Genomic DNA, 11,621 nt, shown 5'->3' with positions numbered 1-11,621 from the left:
GTACTAAAAAAGTTAAAGTATATCATTTTCAAGCAAATGCACAACCCCCCCCCCCTCCCCCTACATGTATACGGGGGAGGGGGGCGATATAAGAAATGACAGTCACTTAGTCTTTGTGTGTTTTTCAAGGCTTAGAAACCTTTGTTGTGTTTGTGGTTGCATGCCACCCAGTATTATTGCAGAACATGTACGTTAAGTGCAGTAATACGTATACCTACAAGGTACTAAAAAAGTATAAGTATAACATTTTCAAGCAAATGCACAAGCCCCCATCTCCATGCATGTATAAGGGGGAGGGGGCGATGTAGGAAAATGACAGTCATCGTCATCTGTTTTTGTGTGTTTTTCTAGACTTGGAAACCTGTTGGACCAAAGAAGATGCCCCCGTCTCAAGTTTGGAAAATCTTTCAACAATAACAAGTCATTGATTATAAGAAGGACAGCTACAACACTGCAGAACTGATAATTTTAGAAGGACAGTTAGTTATTTGTATGAGCACAGAGAAAATGTGCTTTTATCACAGCATCAAATGTGAAACATTTATCGAAACAATTGTATTGCAAACTGGTTAATCTTTGCCATCCTTGGTTAAGAATGGGCGTTAGAAAGAAAAATCCAAAACTGTGTATTAAACAATTTGACCAATAATAATAAATATGATTGGAACATGTTTACATTATATTATCATTGATTTATAAAATGGTATTCTTGATTCAAGACCCCCATCTTAGTTCAAGAAACTGTTTCTAGGTTTAAGGAATTTATTCTTGAGGACAGAAAGGTATTCCTACAACAAGAACCTCACTCTCAGTGCAAGAAACTCATTCTAGGTGTAAGTAATTCATTCTTGAGGACAGAAAGGTATTCCTATTACAAGAACCTCACTCTGAGTGGAAGAAACTCATTCTAGGTGTAAGAAATTCATTCTTGAGGTCAGAAAGGTATTCCTATTTCAAGAACCTCGCTCTCAGTGGAAGAAACCCATTGTAGATGTAAGAAATTCATTCTTGAGGACAGAAAGGTATTCCTATTTCAAGAACCTCACTCTTAGTGCAAGAAACTCATTCTAGGTGTAAGAAATTCATTCTTGAGGTCAGAAAGGTATTCCTATTTCAAGAACCTCGCTCTCAGTGGAAGAAACTCATTCTAGATGTAAGAAATTCATTCTTGAGGACAGAAAGGTATTCCTATTTCAAGAACCTCACTCTTAGTGCAAGAAACTCATTCTAAGTGTAAAAAATTTATTCTTCAGGACAGAAGAAATAAGGAAATGTCAGTGAGGACGTAACAAATATAAACTTTTTCTTAGAATATTTTTCTCTAAATTTATCATATCTTAGATAAAAATTCTGTGCCATAGAAGAATCATAACAACAAGAAAATTTATTTCGAGGTTTCTAGTCGATATGTGTGAGAAAAAACAACTTGGTCAGAGAAAAATATTCTAAGAAAAAGTTTATATTTGTTACGTCCTCACTGACATTTCCTTATTCGTTCTTATTCTTGCACACAGAATAATTTTCTTTCTGGAAGATAATTTTTCTTCAACAAAGAAAAAACAAGAAAAAACAAGAATGTCTTTTTTTGTTGTGTTAAGGTTATGAAACTTTGTGGAAATGTCTGTTAATGTATTTTGCAAGTGGAGCTGTTTAGTTATCTTCTAATTCATGCGGATATGTAAAAAAGCAACTAATCATGCCAAGAATGATGAATATACTTAAATTAGTAAATACTAAGACTGTATCATCATATAGTTTTGCCGATGTGGTTATTGTAAGAAATAGCACATCATCTAAAATACATGTTATCCAGATAATTGCATTTCTGTGAGAAAGTGTTATTTTGAATTGCAGTTTTCTTGTGCAAGTGCGGTAGAATTTCTGTCCAGATATTGTAGCGAAATAAAGTCACTGTGATCCTCACTGAAGCTTACAGGGTGGCAGTCAGCTGTGTTGCAGTTTTTAGTTGTTGCGTTTTTGTTTGGTTACAAAGTTGATGTTGCCCATTCAAACCCTGGTTTTATCACCTCCCATGAGAAATGGGGTTATAGTCGCATTTTTGGGTGGCTTTGTATTTGTGTGTGTTTCCGGATATTTGTAGTCAATATAACTTGGGAACCTCTGGATGGATTATAATGGTAGTTGGTGTGGGTAGGTTTAGGGAAGATGAAGGTCAAGTTGATTTCGGGCCCCCTGATGCATGACCTTGGTACTGCAGCAGAACTGAGATGGATCCATTTTATTGCGTCTCGAGGGGTGGGGGGTTATGTAGCTCATCTTCCATTCCCTTGTTATGTTGACTCATTACTAATAATGAACCTTTCCACACCCAAGCACACAACATTACTCTGTCACACTGGAGAAGAAATAAGGACAAGAACAGAAAACTTTTGGTTGCAAGTTTTATTCTAAGTCTTCAAGAATGTCGATGACAAAATGTTGCCATTTCGGGTGTTAGATACTAAAGTATGGCAACATTCTGTTGAGTAACAATGGCAACGGTGTGATATTCCTTTACACATTGCTTATTACTCGGTTATTATTTGTTTATCAGTAACGGTAGAATTAGAAACATTGCTGCAGGACAGTATGTCAGGTATTTGTAATCACTTAACAGCCGTTGATATGGTGGTCTCCAGTTTACATGCATTGGTTAATCTGTGCAGTAAGGTACATTGGTTCGCTTGCATACGGTTAACATGCATTGGTTCGCCTGAACAGCACATCTCTTGTTGTTAAATTCTTGCGTTTCTAACAGACATGATGTTGCTGTTTTACAGTATTGTATGACAAGGTGACGTCATGTACATGTAGTCATGTTAAACATTTCAAGGTGTCAGCAGCATGTTTAAGCACTCACTACATTTAAATCAGGCCATGTTAAGGATGTTAAACATACACATGTACCTGTTCTCTCCTTTTCTCTTCGCCTGAAGCAGTAACAAATTCCACAGTTAGGACTGACATTCAAAGTAACTTAGATCACTGGTCGGTTTAGATTCGGGAAGGCTGTTTCTGAATGGCAAATTATAGAACAATACACTTGAATTGTCACTTAAAATTTTGTATGTGAGTTGAAAGAGATTGAGTCATTTCATATTATGTGGTGAATTCAGCAGTTTGAGGGATTTTGACTTTAAAGATAATAATATTTTCCCGAATCTAAACCTACCAGTGAGTTATGGTGTTTTCATATTGATAGCAAGCTCTCCTGATCACAGTATTGAATTTTCGAATGGCATTTTGTATATTTAATGAGTACATTCAGATGGTATAATATACCAACACCGGATGAGCTTTCATACTAATACGTTTGACAAAGATATTAGTATGAAAGCTCATCTGTGTTGGTATATTCCATGATGAAATTTGATACTTTCGTTCAACGTCAACACAAGCAAATACAACTCACCTCCAATTTTCAGAACCTCTTATAGAGGGATGCTGTATAATTAGGTCTCATTAATTTAGATACCGTAGCTCTTACTTAATCATAGTTCTTACTTAAGTAAGAACTATTTCAATTAATGAGACACAATTGATCCTGCTTGTCTTGGTGGTTTTCAATGAAAAGCTACGCGGAATTGAAATGTATTTTGTCAGATTTTGATTCATTTAATCATCAGTTTTGAGGCAAAATTTAGTTTTTACTATTTATTACAAAAGAAGTGCCAAGTTTTCATCACAACTTTGTGTCCTAAACATTGCGCTTTGCCACGAAGTGCCAAGATATGATTTTTCTCCTTTCCTTGATGATTGTAGAGTGCATTTAGCTCAACTCAGTTTAGAAGGGAGATTTTCTTTTCAATTTTAGTTTACCAATTCAAATGTTACCTGCAAAAAACTGGTTTCAGGAGGGTTTGAATCAAACGTGCACTTGCAACCTCTATATAAAAGCAGAGATGAAAGCCACACAATTTAAACACCAGCAGAGACAGAAGGAGATTTGAGCAGCTGTCTTTTAATCACAGTCAGGTACCAAATTTTCAACCAACTCTTCGGCCCTCAACAGATATTCTCTATCACCAGAATAATGGCTCAGAATACCAGACGAAGTCGGAAGGCTCAGTTGAAATTTAATTTGGTAAGTGGATTCTGGTTGTGTTTAAAAGACATGTCCCAAACCTTCACTGTCATGAGAATTAGAGCATTGAATATATGATTGCAATCCTAAAAGGTATGAGCATCACCTCAACAGAAACTCCAAAGCATCTATGGTTTCTAATTCTATAGCAACTCTCTAGAATATATAAAGAGAGCAAAAATATTGAATGTAGTAAGAAATGAAAACTTAACAGTTTGGGAAAATAAGACAGAACCAACTCCTTCCAAGACAGTGTACTGAAGAAAGTAAAAGGAAGAAATTGCACCGAAAGTTCTTCCACCCACCTTGTTCTATTCTATCTCAGGTTAAACAATGAAGTCCAAACAGCAGGTTGTTTTTCAACGGTCAGTCACAGGGAGGGGACAAAGTTTTCCTACTTTATGGTGTTTTTCTGTAGGAACTCTCTTAGTTCAGGTGTTACACATGAAATTTAATGGAATAATCTTTGTCCTTCTTATTGATAATTCTGGTTGGACTTCATTGTTCAATCAGTTGGTCTGACTAATGATAAAGTGTCAAAAACAAAATTAGTTTTGGCTCCGAATTTCATTTAACCAAGTTCATAGGACAAATTTCATTTATCATTTATATCCCTATGGTGAATTTTTTTTTAATCCAAGCACCAAGTGATTCAGCTAGGTATTCTAATGTTGGCTAGATGGATAGGGCCAGGTTTTTATCTGAACACACCCCTAGGGTCTCCAACGGGCAATTTTAAATGAAGTGTTTGAAAAACACCTCTACTTCCAAATCTTCAAAGGGCAAGGGGTTTACCTGAACACACCCCTAGGGTCTCCAATGTGCAATTTTAAATGAAGTGCTTGAAAAAGAACTCTGCTTCTAGATCTTCAAAGGGCCAAGGGTTCACCTGAACACACCCCTAGGGTCTCCATTGGAACATTTCTAAAAGCACTGCTTGAAAAACACCTCTGCTTCCTAATCTACAAAGAGCCAGGGGTTCGCCTGAACACATTCCTACGGTTTTCCTGCAGGTTCTCTAGCATCAGGGCCAGGGGCGATCGGCGGCAGAGGCCCCGGACATTGACACTGTAAATAAAGAAGATACGTATGAAAATGGCGCTCGATCCAAGTCTCACGGCATCGAGAAAGAGTCGTATGACATCCAGATAGGTAGAGCAAAATAAGAAAAAGCGTCACAGCAGCCAATTTCTTCCATGAAAGGTCGCCTTTTACTACCATGAAGATCGCTGAGCTGTAAAATTCTAGGTTGCAAGGCGGTAGTCGCCCTAGTGAAATAGCGGTATTATGTAGCGTGTGTTAAAGTGTGTTAAAGGTTTACACTACATGCGTATATAGCCAGTGGTAGACGGTTGGTGTAAAGCGGTGCACTGTATCAAGTTATCTGTTTATTATCTACATGAAAAATGGTTTGCACAATTAATGCAAAAGAGCCATAATTCTTCTAATTTGTTAATTATTGAACTGCCAATATTGCGACATGTGTAAGTTAGTTAAAGCACTACACGACCTAGCATAGATTATGCAAAAGTCATTTGAATAATCAGAATAGTTCAATGAGATATGTGGTTTCTGAACTCTTGTTTTGGGTGTGTCTGTGTTTCTTGACTTTTGCACTTAGCTTATTGCTTCTGATGCTTACCTGTCCAGGTGGACCTGGTGGACCTGGTGGACCGGGCAAACCTATTGCGTCCTCCCCATCATGTCCTTGCGGTCCCGGTGGGCCGGGTGGGCTGTCTTTACCGGGTGTGCCTGGTTGTCCCTTTGCCCCATCCTCTCCGCGTTGACCGGGTGGGCCTGGCTGTCCGTCTACCCCGTCTTTTCCTGGCTCTCCAGCTCGACCGGCTGGGCCTGGAGGTCCGTCTCCCCCGTCTTTTCCTGGTGGACCGGCTACACCGCATCCGCCTTGTTCTCCCGGTGGCCCGACATGTCCTGGTGAACCGTCTTTTCCGTCTTTTCCGTCTTTTCCGTCATGTCCTGGTTCTCCGGCTGGACCGGGCAAGCCTTTCTGGCCGGGCGAGCCTTTCTGGCCGGGAAAGCCTTTATCACCAGATGCGCCTTTCGCACCAGGTGGACCTTGTGGACCGGCCGGGCCGTCTGAACCGGGTGAGCCTTTTTGACCAGGTGAGCCTTTTTGACCAGGCGAGCCGTCTTTACCGGGTGAGCCGTCTGAACCGGGTGAGCCTTTTTGACCGGGTGCGCCGTCTTTACCGGGTGAGCCTTTTTGACCGGGTGAGCCTTTTTGACCGGGTAAGCCTTTTTGACCGGGTGAGCCTTTTTGACCGGGCGAGCCGTCTTTACCGGGCGAGCCGTCTTTACCGGGTGATCCGTCTTCACCGGGTAGGCCTTGTTCTCCATCAGCCCCGTCATGTCCTGGCTGTCCGGGTACACCTGCCTGTCCCTTTGCCCCATCATGTCCTGGCTCTCCGGCTGGACCGGCCGAGCCTGGAGGTCCGTCTGCCCCGTCCTTTCCTGCTGGACCGACCGTGCCTTTTTGACCGGGTTGGCCTTCTGGACCAGGCGGGCCATCTGAACCGGGTGAGCCTTTTTGACCGGGTGAGCCTTTTTGACCGGGCAAGCCGTCTTTACCGGGTGAGCCGTCTTTACCGGGTGAGCCTTTTTGACCGGGTGAGCCTTTTTGACCGGGTGAGCCTTTTTGACCGGGTGAGCCTTTTTGACCGGGTGAGCCGTCTTTACCGGGTGAGCCGTCTTTACCGGGTGAGCCTTGTTCTCCGTCAGCCCCATCATGTCCTGGCTCTCCGGCTGGACCGGGATGGCCGTCTTGTCCTTCTGCCCCGCGTGTTCCTGGCTCTCCGCGTTGACCGGGTGAGCCCTTCTTTCCTTCTGCCCCGTCATGTCCTGGCTCTCCGGCTGAACCGACCGGGCCCGGAGGTCCGTCTGCCCCGTCCTTTCCATCTTTACCTGGTGGGCCTGGTTGTCCGTCTTCCCCGTCCTTTCCTGGGTCTCCGGCTTGACCGGCTGAGCCCGGTTGACCGGGCTGGCCTTTTTGACCGGGCTGGCCTTTTTGACCGGGCGGGCCAATTGGACCCGGCCCGCCAGGTGGACCACACCCGCCTTGTTCACCAGCTGGGCCTTTTTGACCGGGCTGGCCTTTTTGACCGGACTGGCCTTCTTGACCGGGCTGGCCTTTTTGACCGGGCTGGCCTTTTTGACCGGGCTGGCCTGGTGGACCGGACGGGCCTTTCGGGCCATCCGGGCCTGGTGGACCGGGCGGGCCATTTGGACCGGGAGGGCCATCTGGACCAGGCGGGCAATCTTTGCAGGTTGGAGAGTTTCGAGTTTTTTTTTCGATGACCTGAGTTGAAGAGAAGTAAAATATTTAATATATACCCTACGTATATGAAGAATAATCATTGAATCACACTACATAAGGCCTTTGAAAACTGCAAGCATGCATCAATGTGGCTAATTCAGTCCTGGATCATATTCTGAAGCATTTCGAGTCTTAAATGTAACGTATTAACGCTAATTAACCTTTTTCCGTTGTGATTTCAGTAAAATTTGACTGATACCAATCTGGATAAAAGGTAAACCAGAACTTCTTTCTATTACATTCCGATATCATACCTTTGTCACTGGTGCTATACATATTACAGATTCTCTCTAGTCCTGTTTATACAGAAATGTCTGATGCAATGGTTTATACTATAACCTCAGTGATTACCATTGAGGTTAGACTAGTCCATTCAAGATAGTAACAGGAGTTCTACAGAGTGATACCTTAGCGCCTTATTTAGTCACCATTGTACTTGGCTATGCTTTAAGAGTCTTACTAGATATAAATGAAAACAAAGACATAGAAATAAAACCGCACAGGAGTCAGGACACAATCACTTCCACATTACCTTAGTCATAAATTCAAGCTCCTCTGATGAAAGGGCGCAGGCGGCGCCCGCCAGGCACAGAAGGGCGAGCGGCAGGACCAGCTTCATCCTCCTGGGGACAGACGGGAAATATTCAGAAAGACGTTAGTACGGGAAGATGACAAGCAATCTCAATGTTTCGTTGCCTTACTGGCTTTTCTCAAGTTTTGGTTGCTTTTCTTATTGACTGAAACTGTCTTTTTTTATCAAACACGAAAAATTCCTTAAGCTACATGTATATACGCATGCCATACTTTTCGAGTATACTAAAATCCTCTCACCCATTCAAGCACACTCATTTATTCGTATGTCCATTCCAAAGCCAGGCACAGCAGGTTAGACATACAAGGCGAAAAGACATCGAGGGTAAATGTATTCATGGGTAAATATATTCAGGGCACCAAGATAGTCAATAATTTAAAGGTCGACTTAGCCTTCGCTGCAAGGCTGGATCTGAGATTTTTTATTGAAAAGCAGCCGTGCGAAAGATTCGATGTGATCTGTGCATTGCAAAATTCCCCCTGTTTGCATCGCTAGATATCCCCGTTCATGGTTCAATGTGCATTGCAATTGACTCCGATTCACACCTCATGATCAGTTTGAAGGTCTACTGTCCATGGTTTCTGATTGTCTCATTGTGCACGATCGGCCCATCACAGAAAAAGATGGGCCCATCCCTAAAGAATGCGGCAAAACCTGCCCCAACACATAATGATGGTGTTAGTTGCCATGCGGACGGGGTCAAAGGGCGCAAGCACTGATAAATATTCTCCCGTGTAATTTTGTTAACTTTTCAGGAAAACACTAACATGGAATGAATATCTCCGGATATTAGACCAGTACAGTTATCCGTCAAGTTTTTGTCATTTTTGTTGCTACGCCCGTAAAATGACGCATTTTCTCCACGAGTTACAGTTATCTCCATATAGAAGAACTTTATTGCACGAAAATTGTACACGGTACAAATATGGCAGTGTTATCTGTACCACATAGTTGATATAGCTCAGAGAGATGCAAAGATGCTTCGGGGCGTTGAAGTGACCTAAAAGGTCAATCATAACAATACAAGTACATACCGACACATACAGCGCCCGATGTAATTACAAGGGACACCTGCCATCTGTCACATTGACCTTCGGAGTTGCATTTGTCCCCTTAAACAGCTTTGCTGCCCAGGCGCATAAGTTTTACATATAAAGTTAAAAGAAATGGTGAAATTCCCAGGGCACAAAGTCAATAATCAAAAACCACACAGCCTTCACAATAGGGCTTGATTCGCGATTGTTAACAGTCGTGCGAATGATTCGCGGTCACCTGTAAATTATAAATAACAATTTTTACTAACATAATCGATTCTGATGGCAACTGGTTGCAGTACGGAGCCTTCCGGACCGTCACATAACTACAGCGTGGGCATGTATACACAACCACAATCTTCCATGACGAAAATCTTTATCCGCTACGAGAGAACTATTGAACAAGACATGATGATACTAATGATGGGGCGGGGCTGGGTGTGGGGCGGGTTTGATGTGGAGTGGTCAGGCAGGGCGGTTCGGCTGTTAGCCCGGGGGCGGGGGAAAAAACGGGTGTCGACGGCAGCTCTGTTGTTGAAATATTAGCTCCTTTTTGAGTGAGTGCAGCTGGGCAGCGGGCTGGTCGACCGGCAGAGTTTTGGGCAGGTCCGGGCGGAGCAAACAGACGGATCGCTGAGCACTTTGACAACGAGAAGTGTAGACATATTTTAGACAGCGACACCGAGGTCAAAAGCACAAATTAAACCACCTCTGAACAGGCCGACCACAAACCTTACAGGCAGTCCATAAACTTTACAGGCGACCACAAACGTAACAGGCCAACTACAAACTTTACAGGCAGACCACAAACTCAACAGGCCAACTACAAACTTTACCGGGAGACCACAAACTCAACAGGCCAACTACAAATTTTACCGGGAGACCACAAACTCAACAGGCCAACTACAAACTTTACCGGGAGACCACAAACTCAACAGGCCAACTACAAACTTTACCGGGAGACCACAAACTCAACAGGCCAACTACAAATTTTACCGGGAGACCACAAACTCAACAGGCCAACTACAAACTTTACCGGGAGACCACAAACTCAACAGGCCAACTACAAACTTTACCGGGAGACCACAAACTCAACAGGCCAACTACAAATTTTACCGGGAGACCACTACCCTGGGAGTCCAGGCACCGTAATCGGATCCCCGCACGCGCGCCCAAGCTTTCACGGCCCACCCTCCCGCTGCCCCCCGAAGACTGACCCCGCCCCACTCTCCGCTCAGACCCAAACTCCGCTATCCGATTACTCCGCTATCCGATTTCCGTAATCGGATAGCGGAGCTTGGGTTTGCAGCGGAGAGTGGGGCGGGGTCGGTCTTCGGGGGGCAGCGGGAGGGTGGGCCGTAAAAGCTTGGGCGCGCGTGCGGTGCTCCGTGGCCCGCCGATTACGGTGCCTGGACTCCCAGGGTAGGAGACCACAAACTCAACAGGCCAACTACAAATTTTACCGGGAGACCACAAACTCAACAGGCCAACTACAAATTTTACCGGCAGACCAGTTTTAAAGAACATAACAGACATCAATCTAACATGAGTCATCGATGTTTGCCGGCGGGGGACATGTCGGGTAGTCAGGCAGGGCGGTGCGGCAGGTAGCCCGGGGGCGGGGTTGGTTGGGGGGCGGGGGAGATGTCGGGTGGTCAGGCAGGGCGGGGCGGGGGAAAGACCGGGTGCCGACGGCAGCTCTGTTGTTGGAATCTGAGCGCCTTTTTAAGTTAGTGCAGCCGGGTAGTGGGCTGGTAGAGTTTTGGGCAGGTCCGAGCGGAGCAAACAGACGGATCACTGAGCACTTTGACAACGAGTAGCGTAGGCTTTCAGACAGCAACATCGAGGTCAAAAGCACAAATTAAACCACCTCTGAACAAGCCGACGACAAACTTCACAGGCCAACAACAAAATTGACAGGGCAACCACAAACGTTACAGGCCGATAACAAACTTAACAGGCCAACCAAAAACTTTACAGACCGACCACAAACTTTACAGACCGACTACAAACCTAGATAGTTTGATCGTATTTGAATTTTAGAGAGGTGGGAATGTAATTAAGCGAAGTAAGAAAACAGGATGCATCAAGTACAGTCGAGATAGCGGCAAAATTAATAAAAACAAGTAGAGGTTCCAACTCACGGCGTGTAGTGCTCAGACGAGGTTCAGGCTGGACGTACTTCGTGGCTGGAGTGCCTCGAAGTTGAAGGTGGGAATGGGCGGACCAGACAAAACTGGCTACTTATATAGCAGAGGCACCGGATGCTACTCAGTGGTAATTGGCTGCTTGGTCAAATGTGATTGGCTCATTGGGCACGCTTTCCCAGAAAACAGCGTGCAAACTTTGTGGAGGTTCACGTGAAATCCTGACAATGTTCACATGATCACTGCATGATGGGATTCACCTGAATATGAGCTCACAATGTATGGAACAAATGTGGCAAAACCCGTTTACTTGCAATTAGCAATCGCCCAAAACCCACGGCCAATTTGAGGGTGGACATCCATTATCTACACAGGTCCCGCAAACCTTTACTGCGCAGCTCAACATGGGAAATAAAGAAATGCGTTCTAA

At 44.1% G+C, this 11,621-nt stretch overlaps 1 protein-coding gene across 2 annotated transcripts; it reads right to left on the bottom strand.

Moving 5' to 3' along the window:
• Positions 1-2,388: 2,388 nt before the first annotated feature.
• On the bottom strand, positions 2,389-11,338 carry LOC136428547 (collagen alpha-1(III) chain-like). Of its 2 annotated transcripts, XM_066418151.1 has the most exons (4): positions 11,189-11,338; positions 7,951-8,041; positions 5,727-7,400; positions 2,389-5,152 (listed from the first exon to the last, which is right to left on the bottom strand). In XM_066418151.1, exons 2-4 carry the CDS (start codon positions 8,035-8,037, stop codon positions 5,081-5,083), a joined length of 1,833 nt encoding a protein of 610 aa, XP_066274248.1. In that variant the 5' UTR covers positions 8,038-8,041; positions 11,189-11,338; the 3' UTR covers positions 2,389-5,080. The 2 variants fall into 2 exon arrangements, with proteins under 2 accessions (XP_066274248.1, XP_066274257.1); XM_066418160.1 differs by lacking the exons at positions 2,389-5,152; positions 11,189-11,338 and having other exon boundaries at positions 5,869-7,400.
• Between the last annotated feature and the right edge of the window lie 283 nt (positions 11,339-11,621).

Source organism: Branchiostoma lanceolatum, chromosome 1, assembly GCF_035083965.1.
Source record: "Branchiostoma lanceolatum isolate klBraLanc5 chromosome 1, klBraLanc5.hap2, whole genome shotgun sequence".
Classification (NCBI taxonomy): domain Eukaryota; kingdom Metazoa; phylum Chordata; class Leptocardii; order Amphioxiformes; family Branchiostomatidae; genus Branchiostoma; species Branchiostoma lanceolatum.
The sequence above is the reverse complement of the archived record's forward strand: the minus strand, read 5'-3'. Positions and strand labels throughout refer to the sequence as shown.

Coding starts and splice junctions, on each gene's coding strand:
- LOC136428547 (XM_066418151.1), bottom strand. CDS start 8,037: ATGAAGCTGGTCCTGCCGCTCGCCCTTCTGTGCCTGGCGGGCGCCGCC. Junction 7,401..7,950: donor AGCTTGAATTTATGACTAAG/GTAATGTGGAAG, acceptor TCTTCAACTCAG/GTCATCGAAAAAAAAACTCG. Junction 5,153..5,726: donor CACCAGGTCCACCTGGACAG/GTAAGCATCAGA, acceptor CTTTATTTACAG/TGTCAATGTCCGGGGCCTCT.